Source organism: Spermophilus citellus (assembly GCF_964194105.1).
Source record: "Spermophilus citellus genome assembly, chromosome: 3".
NCBI lineage: Eukaryota > Metazoa > Chordata > Mammalia > Rodentia > Sciuridae > Spermophilus > Spermophilus citellus.
Window position 1 is genome coordinate 78,809,851 of NC_138184.1, and position 22,597 is coordinate 78,832,447.

At 40.9% G+C, this 22,597-nt stretch overlaps 2 protein-coding genes across 3 annotated transcripts in view; one reads left to right on the forward strand and one right to left on the reverse strand.

Moving 5' to 3' along the window:
• The first annotated feature begins 1,398 nt into the window (after positions 1-1,398).
• COQ5 (coenzyme Q5, methyltransferase) lies at positions 1,399-19,457 on the forward strand. The gene is made up of 7 exons (XM_081287543.1): positions 1,399-1,621; positions 2,350-2,499; positions 5,602-5,823; positions 11,710-11,816; positions 14,206-14,294; positions 16,121-16,232; positions 16,315-19,457. The coding sequence occupies exons 1-7, from the start codon at positions 1,435-1,437 to the stop codon at positions 16,414-16,416; spliced, it is 969 nt and encodes a 322-aa protein (XP_081143669.1). The 5' UTR covers positions 1,399-1,434; the 3' UTR covers positions 16,417-19,457.
• Positions 16,433-22,597, reverse strand: part of DYNLL1 (dynein light chain LC8-type 1) — a 36,782-nt gene continuing 30,617 nt past the window's right edge. For both annotated transcript variants that reach the window (XM_081287550.1, XM_081287549.1), the window contains exon 3: positions 16,433-22,113. In XM_081287550.1, the coding sequence (XP_081143676.1) occupies positions 21,976-22,113 (138 nt within the window). In that variant the 3' untranslated portion in view covers positions 16,433-21,975. The remainder of the gene's footprint in view (positions 22,114-22,597) is intronic.

Sequence of the window (22,597 nt, forward strand, 5' to 3'; positions counted from 1 at the left end):
GTTTAAGTAAAACACTCATGACATGCCAATTGAAGCTAAAAATGTGGCATGTATCAGCAGGAGACAAAATGTGCATAGTGTTTGGTTCTAGCTTTCTAAAATGATACCAGAATTTTCATTCTCTTTAGAACTTCCTAGGTTCACAAAATGGACAGGCCAAAGAAGTCTTTCCTATGTTTATTTCTCAGTGTTTTTCCAGAATGGTGTGCAAGCCAGGCAAGGATGTGCAGAACTGTAATCCCAGCAATTTGAGAGGCTGAGGCAAGAAGGATCGCAAAATTCAAGGCCAGCATAGGCAATTCACTGATACCCTGTCTCAAAATAAAATATAAAAACGGCTGGGGATGTAGCTCCATGGTAGTGTCCCTGAGTTCCATCCCCAGTACCAAAAAAAAAAAAAAAAATGTAAAGTGTAAAGTCTGTTAATCTCTTCCATCATAATCACCAGAGAAGTTTATTCAAATAAAGATCCCATGCCTGTCCAGCATGCCCAAGGCCCTGGATTACGCGCGCGCGCGCACACACACACACACACACACACACACACTCACACTCCAGAGATACATACCAGATTTACTGATTTAAAAATCTCTGGTAGTTGGGGTTCAAGAATCTGTATTTTAAAATTAAATGAGCCAGAGGCTGGGGATGTGGCTCAAGCGGTAGTGCGCTCGCCTGGCATGTGTGTGGCCCGGGTTCGATCCTCAGCACCACATACAAAGATGTTGTGTCTGCCGAAAACTAAAAAATAAATATTAAAAAATTCTCTCTCTCTCTCTCCTCTCTCCCTCTCTCTTAAAATAAATAAATAAATAAATGAGCCAGGCAGGCCTGTAATCCCAAAGACTCAGGAAGCAGAAGGATCGCAAGTTCAAAGCCAATCTCCTCAGCAATTTAACGAAACCCTAGGCAACTTAGCGAGACCCTGCCTCCAAGTTAAATATAAAAAGTCTGTGGCTCAGCGGTTGAATGCCCCTGGTTTCAATCCTTGGTACCAATAAATGAAGCTCAAACGAGGTGATTCTTAGACTTAAGTTTTCAAGAACTGGCCCGGTGACCTTGGTCTTTTAACTACACCATGCCTCAGTTTCCCCCTTTTGCACCAGAAAAAAAGAATTACTAGTTATCTCGCAATTTTGGGTCCTAATATATCTGTTGTCAGAATTAAGACACGTCTGAGAGGTGATTGGGTGCTCACCCTGAGGTCTCCTCATACCTGGCGAATTCTAAATTCAATCTGGGAAAAGAGATAGGAAGGGCTTTCAGATGGATGTTCAAAGAGAAAGTAGCTTCTGGGTCCCAGAGATCAGTCCATGCCTCTTTAACATCTGATTCCAGGCGCGTTCCAATACACACTGTCTCCAGCCGGCCTCCGTCGCGCATCCGGTGATGTAACATGACGTAAGCTCTGGCCCCCGTCGCCCGGCTGTCAAGATGGCGGCCCCCAGGAGCTGTGGTCTATGGGGTTACGCCCGCGCGATGAGGAGCTACAGGTTCCCAGGGCTTCGTAGTTCCTGGCCCGGGAGCCTGCTGAGCGCCCGCCTTTTGTCCCAAGAGAAGCGAGCACCGGAAACGCACTTTGGGTTTGAGACTGTGTCGGAAGAGGAGAAGGGGGGCAAAGGTGAAAGGGGCGAGAGGGCGAAGGGAGGGATCTGTCCAGTCGTGATCTGGTTTTCTTCTGTCCAAGTAAGGGTTGATTTAACTCCTTTTAACTTCATTCTGTTGTCTGTAAGGTCGTGACATCAAAGGATTATCCCACTGCCCGACCCGGCAGAGCTTAGCCGCCCGCCACTTTTATATTACTATTATTATTATTATTAATATTAATATTAATATTATTATTATTATTTCATCATTATTGTTTTGGTCCTGGGGATTGAAACCAGGAGTATTTAACCACTGAGCCACATCCCCAGCCCTTTTTTATATTTTATTTAGAGATAGGGTCTTGCTGAGTTGCTAAATGCTTCCCTAATCTATCAGACTATCTCTGAACTCATGATCCTCCTGCCTCAGCCTCCCAAACCATTGGGATTACATGTGTGCACCACCATGCCCAGCTATTTTTTATATTGAGACAGGTTCTCACTAAGTTACTTAGGGCCTCACTAAATTGTTAAGGTATGCCTCAAAATTGTGATCCTCCTGCCTCCGCCTCCCAAGCCACTGGGATTACAAATGTAGACCACCACACCCCGCTTAAGGTATAGATTTGGGCATCAAACATTATGATTTAATATCACCTTTCAAAGACAGGCGTGTTCAGAGAGTGGCTTCAGAAGCTTCCTTTTTTCCAGGTAGGATTTTCTCATTCCTACTAAGAGCAATTGTGAATTTCTCTCATATCAGTCTATCAGGTGTTTGAAAGTGTGGCCAAGAAGTATGATGTAATGAATGATATGATGAGTCTTGGTATCCATCGTGTTTGGAAGGATTTGTTGCTCAGGAAGATGCACCCATTACCTGGGACCCAACTGCTCGATGTTGCTGGAGGCACAGGTAATATTGAATTTGGTGTCCTTAGGTACCATTGAGCATGTATTACAGAAATTAGTTTCTCTTGTTGGAATGAGTTAGCCCACTTACTGTTTTAGTCAGCTTTTTCACCATTGTGACTAAAAAAACCCCACTAAAACAATTGTAGAGGAGGAAAAGTTTGAGGTTTCAGGGGTCTTAGTCTATAGAAGGCTGGCTCCATTCCTCCGGCCTCTAGGTGAGGCAGAACATCATGGTGGGGGAGTATGGTGGAGGGAAGCAGCTCATATCATGGTGATCAGGAAACAGAGAAAGACTTCACTGGCCAGATACAAGGGGACATCTCACATCCAAACCATATTACCTACCATTAGTCCAAAGGTAATAACTGAAAATCTGAATACTTATAATATCCGAGAAGGGTTTGCAAAAATATTAGTCAAAAGCAGCTTTAGGGCTGCGTTGTGGCTCAGTGGTAGAGCTCTTGCCTAGCATATGTGAGGCACTGGGTTCGATCCTCAGCACTGCATAAAAATAAATGAATAAAATAAAGGCAGTGGCACATACCAGTAATTCCAACTACTGAGGAGACTGAGGCATAAGGATTGCAAGTTCAAGGCCAGTCAGGGCAATTTAATTAAGATCTTGTCCCCCCAAAATAATAAAGCCTGGGGGTGTAGCTCAATGATAAACCATTTGCCTAGCATGTGCAAGATCATGGGTTCAATTCCTAGCACTGGGGGGAAAAAAAAGAGCAGTTTTGTGCTTCTCACTTTTCTGTTAAAATAGGATTTCAAAGTAAAAAGACTAGTTTTTGACTCCAAACACTTTCCCATCTAAATGACTGGTTTATCTTTTTTCTTCTTTTCTGGTATGTGGGACAGAATCCAGGACCTTGAACATGGCCAAGCAAGTGGTCTACCACTGAGTTATACCCCCAACCTGTTTTATCTTCTTTTTAGCCCTCAACCCACTTTTCCTCTCTATTTGGGGAGAAAACCTCTTAGCACATTATATAAGCTTTCTAAGAAGCCCTTTCTACCTAATCTGCTATCACATCAGTTATCAAAAGCTTAATTGTTATGCACAGTCCTTTGTTATTTGTTGCACACTGGGCATCTGGGGAGAAAAATGTCCTGTTTTCTAAAACATATGTTGATGACTAGCACGCAGTGAGGCCTCAGGTTTGATCCCTAGCACTGTAAAACAGAAATCTAGTGTAATGTAAATAGTTATTATTCTTAATTGCTTAGGATATGATGACAGGAGAAAAAAATCTGCACATATCCAGTACAGTCAAAACCATTGTAGGCCTACTACATTTTGTTTATTTATTTATTTTTTTATTACTAGAGATTGAACCCAGGGCTCACACATGATGGGTAAGCACGTTTCCATTGGCTGTGTCCCAGCTGAGAGCCCAGGGAGAGTCCCACAGTCCCACTGAAGGCTGTCCCTCTAACTTGCTATCCTCCTGCCCTGGTCTCCTGAGTGATTAGGATTATAAGTATGCACCCCCACATCCAGTGCTAATTATAATTTTTTGGTACTAAGGATTGAACTTGAGGGGACTCTACTAGTGAGCATCTCCAGCCCTTTTTACTCTTTTGACGGGGGTGGTTACAGGAGGGATTGAACTCAGGGACACTCGGCCACTGAGCCACATCCCCAACCCTTTATTTAGAGACAGGTTCTCCCTGAATTCCTTAGTGCCTTGCTGTTGCTGAAGCTGGCTTTGAACCCATGATCCTCCTGCTTCAGCCTCCCAAGCCTCTGGGATTACAGGCATGTGCCACCACACCTGGCTCCTTTTTACTTTTTTATATTAAGACAGAGTCTCATTAAATAGTCGTAGCTAGCCTCAAACCTGTAATCTGGGGCTAGGGATATAGCTCAGTTGGTAAAGTGCTTGCCTTGCATATACAAGGCCCTGGGTTTAATCCCCAGCACTACACAAAAACAAACAAAACCTGTGGTCTGCCAGCCCCAACTTCTCCAGGCAGTGGGATTACAGGTACGCACTACTGTGCCTGTCTCTAACTGCATTTTTTTTTTTTTTTAACAATTTAACCTTAGGCAAGCATAGTGGCACACACCTGTAATCCCAGCAATTTGGGAGGTGAGATAGGAAGATTGCAGATTCAAAGCCAGCCTCATCAACTTATCAAGGCCCTAAGCAACTCAGCAAAGCCCTGTCTAAATAAAATATAAAAAAGGGCTGGGGATGTGGCTCAGTGGTTGAGTGCCCCTGGATTCAATCCCTGGTACTAAATAATAATAATAATAATAGTAATTATTATTATTATTATTATTATTATTATTATTATTTTATTATTATTATTATTATTTAGCCTTTATTTTATTAATTTATTTATATGAGGTGCTGAGAATTGAACCCAGTGCCTCACTCATGCTAGGGAAGTGCTCTACCACTAAGGTACAACTCCAGCCCTCTAACTGCATTTTTTTTTTTTTTTTAAAGAGAGAGTGAGAGAGGAGAGAGAGTGAGAGAGAGAGAGAATTTTTAATATTTATTTTTTAGTTCTCGGCGGACACAACATCTTTGTTGGTATGTGGTGCTGAGGATCGAACCCGGGCCGCACGCATGGGAGGCGAGCGCACTACCGCTTGAGCCACATCCCCAGCCCCTAACTGCATTTTTGATCCATAGTTGATTCAGTCTTTGGATGCAGAACCTGCAGATACAGAAGATCATCAGTATATATTTATGTTTCTGTTATAAAAATTATTTCATGGGCCAGGTGTGGTGGTGTACACCTATAATCTGGGAGGCTAAGGCAGGAGAATCACAGGTTCAGAGCCAGCCTCAGCAACTTATCGAGGCCCTATTTCAAAAAATAAAAAAGACTGGGAATGTGGTTCAGTGGTTAAGTGTCCCTGTGTTCAATCCCCAGTATAAAAAAAATATAAAAAGTGCTGGAGACGTAGATGTTTGTAGAAACAAAACAAGGAAGAGTTGTTGAAAAACAAAGGTTAACATTGAAAAAAGTAGAAATTTCTATTTTCATGCACTCATCCACTCCTTTTGTTACTCCTTTTGGGATTAGGAAATGCTTTTTTTTTTCTGTTTTGGTTTGTATCTTTCCTCCTATTGGCTTCCCACAGGTGACATTGCATTCCGGTTCCTTAATTATGTTCAGGCACAGCATCAGGGAAAGCAGAAGAGGAAGTTAAGAGCCCAACAAAATTTATCCTGGGAAGAAATTGCTAAAAAGTACCAGAATGAAGAAGATTCCCTGGGCGGCTCCCGTGTCATGGTCTGTGACATCAATAGGGAGATGCTAAAGATTGGAAAACAGAAAGCGTTTGACCGAGGATACAAAGCTGGTGAGTCTTACATAAAGTTGACACAGGGTATGTTTATAGAATTAGGTGGATTACATAACATTGAAATGCTTTTTAAAAAATATTATATGGAGGCTGGGGATGTGGCTCAAGCGGTAGTGTGCTCACCTGGCGTGCGTGCAGCCTGGGTTCAATCCTCAGCACCACATACAAATGAACATGTTGTGTCTGCCGAAAATTTAAAAAAAAAAAAAAAAATCTTAAAAGTTCTCTCTTTCTCTCTCTCTCTCTGGAAAAAAAAAATCTGAAAAAATATTATATGGTATTTTTTCATATTTTTGGGGCACATATTGATGAAATTTGTTGTTATATATTTGTACTGAAACACTCCCTCACCAATTTTTTGATATTAGGAATTTAAACCAGAGGCACTCTGCCACAGACCTACACCCCCAGCCCGTTTTAGTTTTCATTTTCAAACAAGATCTCACTATGTTGCCAAGGCTGGCCTCCAACTTGTGATGCTCCTGCCTCAGCCTTCTGAGTTGCTGGGATTACAGGCATGTGCCACCACACCTGACTCTTGAAATGCTTTTTATTCCAGCTTTCAGAAACTCATTGTTAGAAGTTGAAGATCGTTTATGTGACTAATTCTACATTACTATGGTATTCATTGTACATTTATTTCAGCAACCTGTTAAGCTAAAAAATGACTAGCCCTATGTGACAGGGAATATAACCAGAGCCCAAAAGGGTTAAGGTTCTTACTCAAGTCACAAAACTTAGTGGCAGATCCTAAATTGGAGCTGAATCTTTGGATCTCAGCTCTTGGACCCTAAAATGGAAGTTTTGCTTCCAACTCTCAGCCGCTCTAGGATGACCTCAGCATATCATATCTATTCTTAATTCATTCCATTCCCTATCAGTACTAGGATGGCTTGATTCATGTAGAATGTAAGCAAGCTGCTCAGATTTCCTGTGAAGACAAAACTTGCCCTTCAGCCCCAAGACTACACTTGGTTAGCCATTCCACTATTAGTAATTTATTCTCTCCCTCAGATTTCAAGCAAGGCCAAGCTCTTTCCTGGCAGCCCCCAGACCACAACTGAGCACTATGTAGTTTCCAGGGCCTGCACATTTCCCAAGCAGGACTCTTAACAGTCAGTCTTTGCTCCAAAGATCCCTAACTGAGTAGACTGAGGCCTCATTACAGCTGCATCAAGGTCTAAAGACTTTTCCTGCTTCATCTTTCTATCTCCTCCTTTTACCTTCCCCAAGTATTGCCCCTGCCACCACCAGAAAAGCAAAAATGAAAAAATCTTTCTACTCCTTCTTCTGTTTTGGCATCTGTTTCTCAGAAGTCATAAATGACCCAGAGAAATATCCAAACAGTACTCCTCAAACTTCCTTACTTTCACATACACCTGTAATCTCAACAACTTGGGAGGCTGAGACAGGAGGATTGCAAGTTCAAGGCCAGCCTAGCAATTTAGCAAGACCCTGTGCTCAAAAAACAAAAATCAAAAGAGCTGGGGATGAACCTGGCACAGTGGTGCACACCTGTAATCCCAGTGGCTCAGGAGGCTGGGGCAGGGGCTGGGGATATGGTTCAGTTGGTAGAGTGCTTGCCTTGCATGCATAAAGCTCTGGGTTCAATCCCCAACACCACCAAAAGAGAGAGAGAGAAAGAGAGAGAGAGAAAGGAGGATTGTAAATTCAAAGCCAGCCTCAATAACTTAGTGAGACCCTGTCTCTAAGTAAAATATGAAAAAGGGCTGGGGATCTGGGGATGTGGCTCAATGGTTGAGCACCACTGGGTTCAATCCCCAGTAACAAAAAGGAAAAAACAAAAAAGGGCTAGGGATGTACTCAGTGGTAGAATGCCTCTGGTTTCAGTCTCCAATACCAAAACAACAACAGTTTCCTTACTTTAGTAGATCAGGCAGATTGGTGACTGCAGGAGCCCTCTGCAAGCTCAAAATGGAACAAACTCAAAATGGAACAGTTGAGCTCCAGCATGAAATATAAATTTTAGGGGGGCTGCAGATATAGCTCAGTGGTAGAGCATTTGCCTAGCATGTGCAAGGCCCTGGGTTCAATTCCAGCTCTCTAACAAAAAAAAAAAAAAAGGAAAGAAAATGTAAATTTTACATTTGTCTTTCCATTTATTTTAATATTTTAAAATGTTTCTGCCCCTGATTTTTTTTTTTTTTAATTGTTGGCTGTACCCTGTTGACCCAGCTTTTCAAGGCCACTGCATTGCCCTCTTCTTAGCTGGCCAGGCACTGCAGGCAGCCACAGAGAGGCAACAGTAGGCAACAAAGAAAAGAAAGTACTTCACGTCAACACCTGCATTTGTCCTTTCCTCCTGCCCGCTTGAATGTCTGTGGTTATTTTAGCCCAATTCTTCTTCCTCCTCCTCCTTTCACCCTCAGAAGGAGCTGCCTAGATGAACTACAGCCTACTTGGCCCCCAAGATGAAGGGCTCTTTTGTTAACCATCAACACTAACCAGAAGGCAGACAGTCACTAGTGTTTTTAGACAAAGGCACTATGTTTTCTAACTCCTACTGATAACCCTGTTTCCGTCTCCCTGGTGTTCACCCTAAAGAATGGAGAACAAAGGGGCTGGGGATGTGGCTGAAGCGGTAGCGCGCTCGCCTGGCATGCGTGCGGCCCGGGTTCGATCCTCAGCACCACATACCAACAAAGATGTTGTGTCCACCGAGAACTAAAAAATGAATATTAAAAAAAAAAATTTAAAAAAAAGAATGGAGAACAAAGATATTGAAATGAGAGGTAACATTCTATTTATGGAATCATCTCTTAAATAGTAGCTTGCCTTCCAAGCTCTCCCAGCAGCCAGGAAAAATGTACCTGCATAGGAATTAAGTGTTCCATAGTATGGTTTTCTTTCCTTCTTGCTTTAGTAACATCCAGTAATGCTTTTGCAAAACATTTCATGCAAAAACAAATTGAAACTAAGTAAGGGGATCTTAGAAATTATTTAACAGATGTAAAAGTTAACATTTAAGGGAATTTTGTATGTCTAATACTATTGTATATTTTATAGATACACACACACACACACACACATTTGTGCATACATTAGGGATCAAATTCAACTCCCATACCAAAACAAACAAACAAACAAAAAAAACTCTTGTTAGATGTTGTTTATTTGCTTTCTGGACAGTTTGTTTTCATTTGCCTCTTCTAGCCTTCTTTTTATATTTTATGTCTGATTGGATACAGGTGAAAAGGACAGAATTACAACAGTGTAGTTAAAAGATCTTAATTGGTGTCATTTGCAATTTTTTACTCTGGCAACACTTCATTCCATAAAAAATAATAATTGTGTTCCCATGGGCCAAGCAAAAGAGGTTAATTTTTTTGTTTCATTGTTTTTTTGTGGTACTGGGATTGTACACAGGGGAGCTCTACCACCAAGTCACATCCCCAGTCCTTTTTTATTTTTTATTTTGAGACAGGATCTTGATAAATTTCCCAGGCTGTCCTCAAATTTGTAATCTTCCTGCTTCAGTCTCCCAAGGAGCTGATATTGCAGGCATGTACCACTATGCCTGGCAGGATGTTGGTTTCATAAACAGATAAAGGCTAAAGAAAGCAGCTCGGTGGGCTCACATCTGTAATCCTAGTGCCTCAGGAGGCTAAAGTGAGAGGATCACAAATTCAAACCAGCCTCAGCAATTTAGTGAGTCTGTGTCTCAAAATAAAAAATAAAAAGGGCTGGGGATGTGGCTCTGTGGCTCAGTTAAGCACTCCTGGGCCAAATCCACAGTTATGGGCCGAGGCGGGGCATATATATAAGAGTTGCTTTCTTTGTACTGAGGTTGCCCTTGAACTTGTCATCCTCTTGCCTCAACCTCTCAAATTGCTAGGGTTTATAGGTATCTGCCATAGTGCCCAGCTGAAATTACTCTCCTTGTAAAACAAGGCCAAAACAATAGAAAAATAACTGACTGGTCAACAACAGATTACATCAGTTTTTTTGTTGTTGTTGTTATTAGAATTAAAGTCAGAGAAAACTTCATGACCATGCTGATTGAAACTAGACTGGGCCAGGCACTGTTGTACACAACTGTAATACCAATGATTTGGGAGGCAGAGGCAGGAGGATTGCAAGATCAAGGCCAGCATCAGCAACTTAGTGAGGACCTAAGTAATTTAGTGAGACGCTGTCTCAAGATAAAAAAATTAAAAGGGGAGCCAGGCACGGTGGCATACACCTGTAATTCCAGCATCACGGGAGTCTGAGGCAGGAGGATCATGAGTTCAAAGCCAGCCTCAGCAACATAGTGAGGGCCTAAGCAACTCAGCAATGCCCTGTCTCTAAGTAAAATATAAAAAAGGGCTGAGGATGTGGCTCCTATTCCCAGTACCAAATAAAATAAAACTAGACTGAGAAATTTGGCTGTTATTTCTCATTTCTTCTAGTTTCTCAGAGGGTCAGATAAACAGCTTATTTTCAGCGTGGTGATGTAGAACTTTTGTATGAGTGACTCCAAGTTTTATTTTTAGCCTGGTCGGTGGGGACTTAGTGCAGGAACTCCAAAATAGTATCATCCTGTAATTTTTATTTAACAGCGTTAAAGTCAAATCATTGTCCTTAGAGGAGATAGTATGTTTCTGAATTTAAGACTATTCTTGGGGTCTAGACACTTTCTCTATGACTCCAATAGAACCAGTATAATAATTCTTTAATATCCACAAATAATTTATTTTAAGAACTCCCAGAAACTTAGTGAGACCCTATCTCAAAATAAAACATAAAAAGACTAGGGATGTAACTCAGCTATACAGTACCCCTAAATTCAACCCCCAGTACCAAATATAAATATACACACACAGCTAAAGCTGAGAGTGTGGGTCAACGATAGATTGCTTGACTAGCATGCTCAAGGTTCTGGGTTGGATGCCCAGCACTGGGGGGGAAAAAAAAAAAAAAAAAAAAATATATATATATATATATATATATATATATATATATATATATATATATATATATATCGCTAATGATGAATCTGGTATTAGAATCCAAGCAGTCTAACTTCAAGAACAGGACTGTTAACCACATGTTCTATCCAAAGCACTTAGTTGGATAAAAATTGCTTGAGGATAGAGCTGGGTATATATCCCAGGCTAAAGCACTTTGCCTAACATGTGTGAGTTCAATCCCTAGCATGATTTTTTAAAAATAATGCTCGAGTTTAGTATAAGTAAATAAACATCAGGTTATACTCTGAAACCCTAGGAGGAAAGACTCAGATCCTGCTAAACTTCTAGGATACCAGCTTCAAATGTTTTAAGATTAAGCCAGATGGGATGGCACATGCCTGTAGTTCCAGCAATTGCAAGGCTAAGACAGGAGGATCACATGTTCAAGGCCAGCCTGGGCAACTTAGGGAGACCCTGTCTCAAATTCAGAACTAAAAAATCCTGGGGTATAGCTCAGTGATAAAACATCCATGAGTTCAATCCCCAGTCCTAAACAAAAGCAAAAACAAAAAAAGACTTCTTAAGATTGAAGGACCGTGAAGATAGTGGCCAGGAATAAAATGGAGAAGAGAGGTTAATCATGTTTTCTGACATCACTTCTGATACCAGATGTGTGTGTGTGTGTCTTCCCAAAAGCAAACAATTCTTCAGTTTGCTGACACCTAGTAGGTGTCCAACAACTCAGTACAGTTCAGTTCTGACAATACCAAGTTTGTATCATACTCCATAGATTTAAGGGCTCAGTTCCACAAAACTGCCTCCACTTCAGATGCTAGTCAAAAATTGGCTAGCCTAGGCTATTCACAGTTCTGCCTGGCAGACTACAGATTCCTCAGGTTCAGTAATTCACTGGGTACAACAAGGTAGATAGCTACCCAAACTGAGACCCCAAACTGATTTTGTCTTCCAGGACTTGCATGGGTACTGGGAGATGCTGAAGAACTGCCCTTTGATGATGACAAGTTTGATGTTTACACCATTGCCTTTGGGATCCGGAATGTCACACACATTGATCAGGTATGGATGCCTGCATCCTGAGATTGTGTGACTGTCAGCACCAGGCAAGATGGTACATGCTTGTAATTCCAACAACTCTGGAGGCTGAGGCAGGAATATTGCAAGTTCAAGACCAGTGTGGGCAATTTAAAGAGCCCTGTTTAAAAAAAAATTAAAAAGACTGGGGATGTAGTTCAGTGGTAGAATGCCCCTGGATTTGATCTCCAATACTGAAGGGAAAAAAAAAAAAAAAAAAATATATATATATATATATATATATATATATATATATAAAATCAGTTGTCTGGAGCGGATCCATAGCGAGCGGGTGAGGGAAGGAGATTCTGCTCTGGGTTCAGCACTTGAGTGGAGTGAATATTTTAAGCTTAGAGGCTTCTTCCTTAAAATTGCCAAGTTTCACAGGGTATGGTGGCACGTGCCTTGTAATCCCAACAGGAGGTAGAGACAGGAGGATCAGAAGTTCAAAGCCAGCCTTGGCAACTTAGGCCCTAAGCAACTTAGTAAGACCCTTGTTCAGAATTTTAAAAAGGACTGGGGATGTGGCTCAGTGGTTGAAAGGCCCTGAGTTCAATCCCTAGTACAAAAAAAAAAAAAAAAAAAAAAGCCAACTTGCCTAGCTATAAAATTGAAAAGGTCAAAAATCACAGAGCAGCTCCCATAGGAGTGTTTGTTGCTTGGGTTGACATTTACATCTTTGGGATGGTTAGTCTTGCCCTGGCATTTCATCTGTTTCCTCTCATTTATGAAGCTGTGTGAGCTTACAGACGATCAGAGATATGATCAGAGGCTGACACTGAAAAATGTACTCAGGTACTATTCTGTCAGAAGGTAGCTTCATAGTTCCTCTGCAGGGAGAACGGAATGTTCATTTCTTAATCTGCTTCAGTTCTTTATTTCTATTTTAGTATTCTGTTCAAAACATTTGCTAGGGGCTGGGGTTGTGGCTCAGTGGTAGAGTGTTTACCTAGCATGTGTGAGGAACTGGGTTCGATTCTCAACACCATGTATAGAAAAATTTAATAAATAAAAGAGCCATTGACAACTAAAAAATATTTTAAAAGAAAAAATTTGCTAGCTGGGCATAGTGGTGCATGCCTGTAATGGAATTTGGAGGATTGCAAGTTCAAGACTAGTCTTAGCATCTTTTGCAAGATCTTTAGCAACTTTCACAATAAAAAATTAAAAGGACTGGGGATGTAGCTAAGTCTTAAAGTGTCCCTAGGTTTAATTCCCAGTACCAAAAAGAAGCAATATGTGATTATTACAATTATAAATAGTAAATGTTTATTATAAATGACACATTAAATGATAACATTAGATATATTAAAAATATAGATAATGTATCTATAAATATATATTTTTTTCCATGTTAGGACATAAAGAACACTGGTTCCTCTTATTTGCTTGTTTTTACAGGGAAGTGAACCCAGGGGTACTTTACCATTGAGCTACATTCCCAATCCTGTGTATTTTTTATTTTGAGACAGGGTCTTGCTAAATTGCTGAGGCTGGCCTCAAACTTGCCATCCTCCTACCTCAGCCTTTTGAGTTGCTAGGATTGCAGGCATGTGCCACTGTGCCTAGCCTTATTTTTTATTTTGAGACAGGGTCTTGCTAAGTTGCTGAGGGCCTCCCTAAGTTGATAAGGATGACCTGGAACTTGTAATCCTTCTGCCTCAGCCTCCCAAGATGTTGGAGTTACAGTCATATGCCACCATGACCAGCTGATTTCTCCTTTTTAAAACAGCTGAATAGATTCCTTTTGTGTAGCTATTCCCTAATTTAACCAGACTCTTGTTAATAACTAATTTAAGATGCCTCTAATCACGTGCTATTCAAACAGCAAATTACCCTTATTCATGACATTTCCACAGCAGAAACATTTCTGTAAGATTACTTAAAGTAAAATTGTTATGTTGAAGAGGACATCCAGCCAGGTGTGATAGTACATGACTGTAATCCTAGAGACTCAGGAGACTGAAGCAAGAGGATCACAATCTGGAGGCCAGCTTTAGCAACTTAGCAAGACCCTGTCTCAAAATCTAAACTGAAAAAGACTGAGGCTGCAGCTCAGTGGAAGAGTGGTAGAGTGCTCCTGAGTTCCATCTCCAGTACCAAAGAAAAAGAAGATATCCATTGATTTTGATCCCCAATTCTAAATTTGGTCTTCATGGAATTTTACCAATCCGTATAGTCAGTGAACTTCTCCAATTATGGGCAGCATTTAGGATATGTAGGGTTATTTCTGCTGTTATCTTTGTCCAACTGAGAGTAAATCAGGGATTTGTAGGAATTAATATTTATAATGCCCACAAAACTAACACTGTCTCAGCTACATTGGAATTGAGTGAGGTTGATGAAGCATGTGTCCTGTTCTTGTCTTTCTTAGGCTCTCCAAGAAGCCCATCGGGTCCTGAAACCAGGAGGGCGGTTTCTCTGTCTGGAGTTTAGCCAAGTAAACAATCCCCTCATATCCAGGTTGGTATTCATAAAAGGGCTTTATCTTCATTGTCTATCCAAAGGGTTTTCCACCCCAAAATGGATAGAAAATAGCCAGTAAGCTATAACATGAACTTAAAAATTGAGTCCCAGGGCTGGGGTTGTGGCTCAGCAGTAGAGCGCTGGCCTAGCAAGAGCGAGGCCCTGGGTTCGATCCTCAGCACCACATATAAATAAATAAATGAAAAGAAAGGTATTATGTCTGACTACAGCTAAAAAAATAAATATTGAAAAAAAAAAATTGAGTCCCAGAGTCCCTGAAAGACCTCAGAGGTCAGGCAGTTGGGAGTGATGATTCTTAGGCCAGAAGAGACCCAAGCTGGCCCACATTATATATTTTGTTTGGCTTATATGGTATTTTAAGAAATTGACTTAAAATATGGAAATTTTATGCCAGGCATAATGGTGCATCCCAAAAACCTCCGTGACTCAGGAGGCTAAGGCAGGAGGATTGCTAGTTTAAGGATAACCTCAGCAACTTCTTGAAGCCCTAAGCAACTTAGTAAGACCTTGTTTCAAAAAAAATTAAAAGGACTAGGGAGGGGCTAGGGTTGTAGCTCATTGGAAAAGCACTTGCCTAGCATGGGTGAGGCACTGGTATGATCCTCAGTACCACATGAAAATAAATAAGATAAAGGAATTATGTCCATCTACAACTTAAAGGGGGAGGGGGTTAGGGAGATAGCTCAGTGGTAAAGCACCCTGGGTTAAATCCCCAATACTAAAAAATAAAAAGTTGGAAGCTAGCCCCAGCAACTTAGTGAGACCTTACCAAATAAAAATTTTAAAAAGGCTGGGGATGTTGCTTAGTGTTAAAGTGCCCCCTGGGATCAATCCCCAGTCCAAAATTGAAATTTAAAAAATCAAAATTTTATGTGAAAATTTTAGTGAAGGAGTTCAGCTTCACTTGAGAAATCAGATACCTCGTGGCAACCTTGGGTAGGCCCATCTTCCCACATGCAGTATTCAGAACCTAGTATTAACTGCCTCTTCTTACTTTTTTGGTACTTCCTAACTGAACCTGTCACCATACTTCTTGGTCTTACACCTGACCCACTTCCCTTATTTTTTTGAGAAAAAGGAAAAAGAAGTTGTATTGCTTTGCTAACAAAGGAGAAATACAAGGGACTTCCATCCCAGAGGCTGTGATTCTCCCCTACTTCCCTTATTTCAGGTATTTGCTTAGCCTCCTCTAGGCATGAGAGGAATTGTGACCTGAACCTTTCTTAGAACCTGGATTCTTTTGTTGTTGTTGTTGTTTGTACTAGGGATTGAACCCAGGGCACTTTACCACTGAGCTATGTCCCCAGCACCGCCCCCAACCCCCTTCCTTTTTTTTTTTTTTCTTTAGAGACAGGGTCTCCTTAAGTTGCTGAGGGCCTCACTAAGTTGCTGAAGCTGATCTTGAATTTGAGATTGAGATCCTTCTGTATCAGCCTCCTGAGTTGCTGGGATTTAGGCACGCGCCACACCCAAGGCAGAACCTTGCTTCGTAAGGGAAGAATTCAGGCACTTTTTTCTCTTTTTTAAATTTTTTTTTTTTATTTTTAAACTTTTTTTTTTTTTTTAAAGAGAGAGAGAGAGAGAGAGAATTTTTTAATCTTTATTTTTTAGTTTTCGGCGGGCACAACATCTTTGTTTGTATGTGGTGCTGAGGATCGAACCCGGGCCGCACGCATGCCAGGCGAGCGCGCTACCACTTGAGCCACATCCCCAGCCCCTTTTTTAAAAATTTTGATAGAGTGTGGGGAAATGAATCCAAAGCATATTCTAATCTTAATCTTTTGCCTTTTTTGTTTGCTTAGGCTTTATGATCTATATAGCTTTCAGGTCATTCCTGTACTGGGAGAGGTTGTTGCAGGAGACTGGAAGTCCTATCAGTACCTTGTAGAGAGCATTCGAAAGTTCCCATCACAGGTACAGTATTTCTGTAGCTTACAACAAAGAGCCTAAAGTTGAAATCCAGACAATTCTTGGTGTACCTATCCTTCTGTTTTAGGAAGAATTCAAGGAGATGATAGAAGATGCAGGTTTTCAGAAAGTGACATATGAAAGTCTAACTTCAGGCATTGTGGCCATTCATTCTGGCTTCAAACTTTAACTCCTTTTCTATCCTGGAACATGAACCAGTCATGCCTGTTAAATGCCTGGAGCTGAAGAATAATCTGACTGATGAGGCAACAGCTGAGCAACTTAAGGATAAGTACCCTGGACTCAAGTTCTGAATCACCCAGTCTCAAAGAGGAAGAAACCAATTCTGTCGTTTTCTGCAGCTTTCATTAGGAGCTGCTTGGGCCTTCTCCCAAAGGCATTGGTCTGTTGTTTTGTTCAACTCCTGCCAACTTCTCTTAGCTATGCATTGTTGGATTCAGGTAAAACTAGCACTGAGCACTAAAGCACAGATTTGAGGTACATTTGTAGCTTTCTAACAGTGCTGCCTCCCAAAGGAAGGATCATTTGAACCCAATGATGATTTTGAGTCAGAAAGCTTAATTGCACCTGAATCACCTTTCAGCCTAGGACTGAATCTAGGGCCAGAAGCCAAAGCCCCAATCAAAAGGCTAACAATCAACACTCGAATTCTGGGCCCGAGGTAATATATAGCACAGTGGCAGACTCTGTGCTTGGCACTTGTGAGACTCTAAGCTCTATGCTCAGCATTCCCCCCACCAAAAAAAAAAAAAAAAAAAAACACCTTGAATTGTATGTTGAACCAGTAAATCAGTTTACAATTTGAGTGATTAGGAAAATACATTTTTTTAAATTCTTTCAATTCTTTCTGGTGGAAGAGGTTCCACCGGAAGACACTGTTGTGTACTATGTCAGAAAGAAAAGGACTCATAGCTTGGTGTGGTAGCATACACCTGTAATCCCAGCTACTCAGGGAGGCTGAGGCAGGAGGATGGCAAGTTTGAAGCCAGCCTAGGTAACTTGGTAAGACCACATCTCAAAATAAATATAAAACAAACCTGACACGGGGGCACACATCTGTAATCCCAGCAACTCAGAAGGCTGAGGCAGGAGGCTCGCAAGTTCAAAGCCAGCCTGGGCAACTTAGCTGTAAAAAGTAAAAACAGCTGAGAATGTGGCTCAGTGGTAAAGTGCCCCTGGGTTTAATCCCCAGTACTAGCAAATAAATAAATAAAGTATAAAACAACAGGGCGTAGCTCAATGGTAGAACATGCACAAAGCCCCAGTACCATAAAAAATAAAAATCACTCACTACTAAGTCCTTTTTAATAGAATAAATGTACTAGCAAAGTCCTGTTTTCATGTCTTGTAAAGGGAGTTTCTTGGTCAGAATATATTTGAAGAAAGGGTAATAGCAAAAAAAAAAAAAAAAAGTTTGAAAACTATTTATGTAGCCTAACCCCCACTTCAATACTCTGGGATGGATCTGGGCAGAGCTCATCTTCTTACTACAGTTCATTGTTTTTTAAGAGGCCATAAAAACTGGGCACATATCTCAGTGACTCCAGGGGCTGAGGTAGGAAGATCACCAGCTTAAGACCAGCCTCTGCAATTTAGCAAGATCATGTTTCCAAAAAAAAGTGGATGGGGGTGGGCATGGTGGTGCATGCCTGTAATCCCCAGTGGCTGGGGAAGCTGAGGCAGGAGAATTGCAAGTAAGTTCAAAGCCAGCCTCAGCTATTAGGGAAGGCCTTAAGCAATTTAGCAAGACCCTGGGGGTGGGCTGAGTGCTCCTGGGTTCAATCCCCGGTGCTTAAAAAAAAAAAAAAAGATACTGTAGAAATTCATCTCTGAGTTGGCTAACAGTTTAATTATAGATAACTTCATTCAAGGTTATTTGAAGACTTCAGATATGCTCCTTGGCTCAGCACAGTAGGGACAAGATCTTGCCCTGTCACTTCCAGGTATAGGTAGCTACAAACAACTGTCTCAAACAAGAACAGCTAAGAGCATTTGAGAAAATTCTAAACCTTAGAAAAACTTAGCTTATTTTGTTTTCAGCCAGCCAGCTGGAGCCTATAGGGTTTTGAAATAAATAGGAAAGAGCGGGTCCTGGAAGGAACTTCATAAAGCCATCAACTCAATTTTGTGGGATTTTTTTTTTTTTTTTTTTTTTTTTTAGTTGTAGTTGGGCATTTATTTATCTTTATGTGGTGCTGAGGATGGAACCCAGTGCCTCACATGTGCTAGACAAGCACTCTACCGCTGAGCCACAACCCCAGCCCATTAACCCAGTCTTTATCTTCATAGCAATATGGTTTCCTCACATCTGAATCAAAAAATGGAAGTTAAAAGTTGCCAACTTACTGGCAGTAGATAAGGTACAGAACACTTAGGTTAGAACTCTCATTGTCTACCTGTATGGTCTTGAATCAGCTCAAGGGTCTATTACTGAAGACTGATCATCTGTTTGGAGTAGGGCTAACTGAACAAGGAATTTGGAAACCAAATTCCTGTTGTTCTTTAAATAGAAATATAGCCAGGTCACCAAAGAGAGAAAGGGGATAGAAAAGAGATGATTAATGGGAACATTTTTAATCTGTTTACAGAAAAACAAACCTAAATCACCCCAATTATAGTCTCCTTCCTCAGTACTTTATCCTTCTTTTCCTGCAGACAGCAGGGGGAAAACTCAACTGCCTCAAAAAATAGTAAAATCAATTTTTGTACCCCCAACGCTGAAACCCTTCCAGTCCTAATGTAGCACAACTTCACTAGGATTCTAAAAGTGCTGATCAAAAAAATTACAAACTTCCAAAGATGTTACTAAGCTAATGCCACACTTAAGACAGAGTCATCACTTATCAATTCAAATCTAGGACTCAGCCATGCACAGTAGTGCAAACTTTGTAATCTCAGTGATTCCAGTGGCTGAGATAGGATTACAAATTCAAAATCAGCCTCAGCAATTTAGCAAGTCCTCAAGTAACTTAGACTCTGTCTCAAAAAATAAAAATGGGGCTGTGATTGTGGCTTAGTGGTAGAGCATTTGCCTGGCATGTGAGAGGCATTGGGTTTGATTCTTAGCACCACACATAAGTAATAAGGTCTATCAACAATTAAAAAATTAATTTAAAAATTAGTAAATATGGGGCTGGGGTTGTGGCTCAGCAGTAGAGCACTTGCCTCGCATGTGCGAGGTCCTGGGTTCGATCCTCAGCACCACATAAATAAATAAAGGTATTGTATCCAACTGCCACTAAAAAATGAATATTAAAAAAAAAGAGACAAGTTACTATTTAAAAAATAAGTAAATAAAAAGGGCTGAGAATGTGGTTTTTGAGGCAAATCTCCTGTGTTCAGTCCCCAGTAGCAAAAAAAAAAAAAAGGTAATAGAAACCTCGGGTTGCTCCGAAATTTCAAGATTTTTTTTTTCTCATAGATTTCTTATAGATCTTGCATCTTGTAGATCCCAGGTCTGAAACAAAAGCCTTATCTCATGTGAAAATTATGTGGGAGGGCTGGGGTTATGGCTCAGCGGTAGAGTGCTCGCCTAGCATGTGCAAGGCCCTGGGGTTCAATCCTCAGCACCACATAAAAGTAAATAAAGGTATTGTGTTCAACTACAACTAAAAAATAAATATTTGAAAAAAAAGAAAATTATGTAGGAAACCTAAAAGTCAAGATTTGTCTTAAAATTTCCCAAGATGGGTACAGGTTGTCTTAGCTCTGTTTCTTGGTGTGGTCCGGGGATTAAACCCAGAGACACTTTACCACCAAGCAACATCCCTATCCCTTTTATAAATTTTGAGACAGGGACTAAGTTGCTACAGCTGTCCTGGAAGTTGGGATCCTTCTGCCTCAGCCTGCAGAGTCCCTGAGATTGCAAGCATGCACCATTAGGCCCAGCCCCCACCCCCCGTTTTTTTCCCCTATCTACAAAAAAGCGAGTCTCAAAAGTGTGGTGCCCACACACGAACTCAAGGCAACTCAGGAGGTTGAGGCTGGAAGACCCCTAGTTCCAAGCCACAGTCAGCAATTTAGAGACCCTCAGCAACTTACTGCGATCTTGTTTCAAAAAAAAAAAAAAAGTCTGGGGTGTAGCTACGTGGTAGAGCACAAATTCAATCCCTGGTACCAAAAAGCTAAATCTCTCTCATATGTGCTTCTCTTCATAAGACTATTTGGTCTCCATAAAATTGGGAGGAAACTTTTGATGGTTACTTTGGTTGGGGGGAGGGGTTTACTGGGAATGGAAACCAGGGGCGCTCTATCACTGAGCTACATTCCAAATTCTTTTTATTTTGAAACAGATCTCCCAAAATTGCAGAGGCTGGTCTTGAATTTACAATCCTCTTGCCTTGGCCTCCTGAGTCACTGGGATTATAAACATGCACCACACCTGGCAATGGTTACTTGTCCACAATTTCAATTGGGTTCTTTAAAGAAATCAGTTTGAGGACTGGGGTTGTGGCTCAGTGGTAGAGCGCTTGCCTAGCATGTATGAGGCACTGGGTTTGATCTTCAGCACTACATAAAATCAAACAAAGATATTGTATCCATCTACAACCAAAAATATTTAAAAAAAAAAAAAAACTTTGACCACAGCCAATTAAAACACAGTGAGTACAGCAAGTATAAAATTCCAGCAAAGGCTTTATTAAGTGAACATGGAGGATGACTGCTCAGAAAATTTTGTTTTCCCCTTTTCAGGACCACCTTCTAGAGCTGGGGATGTAGCTTAATGGTAGAACACTTACATATGACAAGCCCTGGGTTCAAATCCCAGCAAAAATAAAAGACTACCTTATAGCCAGGCATCTACCTGGGAAGTGGAGGTTGAGGTAGGAGGTTTCCAAGTTCAAGGCCTGGGCCATTTAGTAAGACCCCCTTCCCAAAAAAGGGATATAGCCCAGTGCTACAATGTACTTGTGATCAGTCCCCCTTACCATCAAAATCAAACCAACTTCTATCATTAATTGTAGCCTTTGGGAGAATAGGGTAGGAGCAGGGAAGACAGCCTACACAGCACATTTTCTTTTCCCAATTCTGTAATGAGCTATTACCATTTAACAGCCATAGAAAGCTTAAAGGAGGCTGGCCTATAATCTCGAGGGAGGCAACTGTTGTAAAGTGCACCTGGGTTCAAACCCCAGTCCCCTACCAAAAACAAAAAAAAACATGCATCCATCCACTCCACTAAGGCTTGAAACACAAAATATTATTTTGAAAGAATACTATCCTTAAATGCCATTTCTTCAGACATAAGACAATCTCAAACTTCTCTGCCATGCGTTTAACATGGACAGCTGTTGCAGGATGGGTAAAAAGACTCAAGAGTACTCTAATGGCTAGTTCCATAGAAATTTGACTTTGAAGACTCGCTCTCACCAACCTGGTCACCTGACCCAATTAATAGGCCACCTTCAATCTTGTTATTTGAACAAATTGTACTTCACACACACATACATCTCCAACAGATTTATTTTTTAAAGGAATGGATTGAGAGAAAAAAACATGGGGCACAGAAGTATGGAATAGAAAATAAATACAAATGTAAGCTGTTTTGCTAATTGTTTTATAACCACAACAAACTAGTACAGAGAATGCCCTGTACAAAACACAATAAATGTTCAAAGATCAAGCTGTTCCCTTAGCAAGGCTAAAGATTTCAGTCTCTGGTATTTGGAATTTAGGCTGCAGTCCTTATTTTTGGATGGATCACTGGTGTGTGGCACAGTCCATGCTTTTAACCAGATTTGAACAGAAGAATGGCCACTTGGCCCAGGTAGAAGTAGATGAAGTGCTTGGTTTCGTGTGTCACGTAACTACCGAAGTTCCTCCCCACAATGCAGTGCCAGGTGGGGTTGTACTTCTTGTCAAACTCCTGGGAAAAAAGGAAAAAAAAACAAAACTAGAATTTTAGTTCTAAACCAGAACCTGTAGGAGCAGAAAAGAAGAACAGCAGCATCTGCAAATTCTTAGAATGAAAGAATGAATGTTCCCTAGCTCCAAGTCGCCCACATAGTACATTAATGCAAACATGCTTGCAGTCTGAGCTAAGATGGGAATGGGAGCTGAGGCGGCCAAAGTCAGAAAGGTCAGCCTCAAAGACAGGGTGCTTTGTTATAATGATAATTACACCTTCCTATCTTCTATAATATTCTTAACTCACTGACAGCAGGTGACATCAGCAGTTATACTTTATTATATTCTCTGGGTAAACAGACCTAAATTGTCCTCCCACTACATATGCCATGCATCCAAAAAAAAAAAAAAAAAAAAACTAAAAAATTGAGCCAGTTTCAAATGATTCTTAACTGCACTCCTGCACTACTATAAACAAGACTTCCAAAGGACAAAGCTTCAAT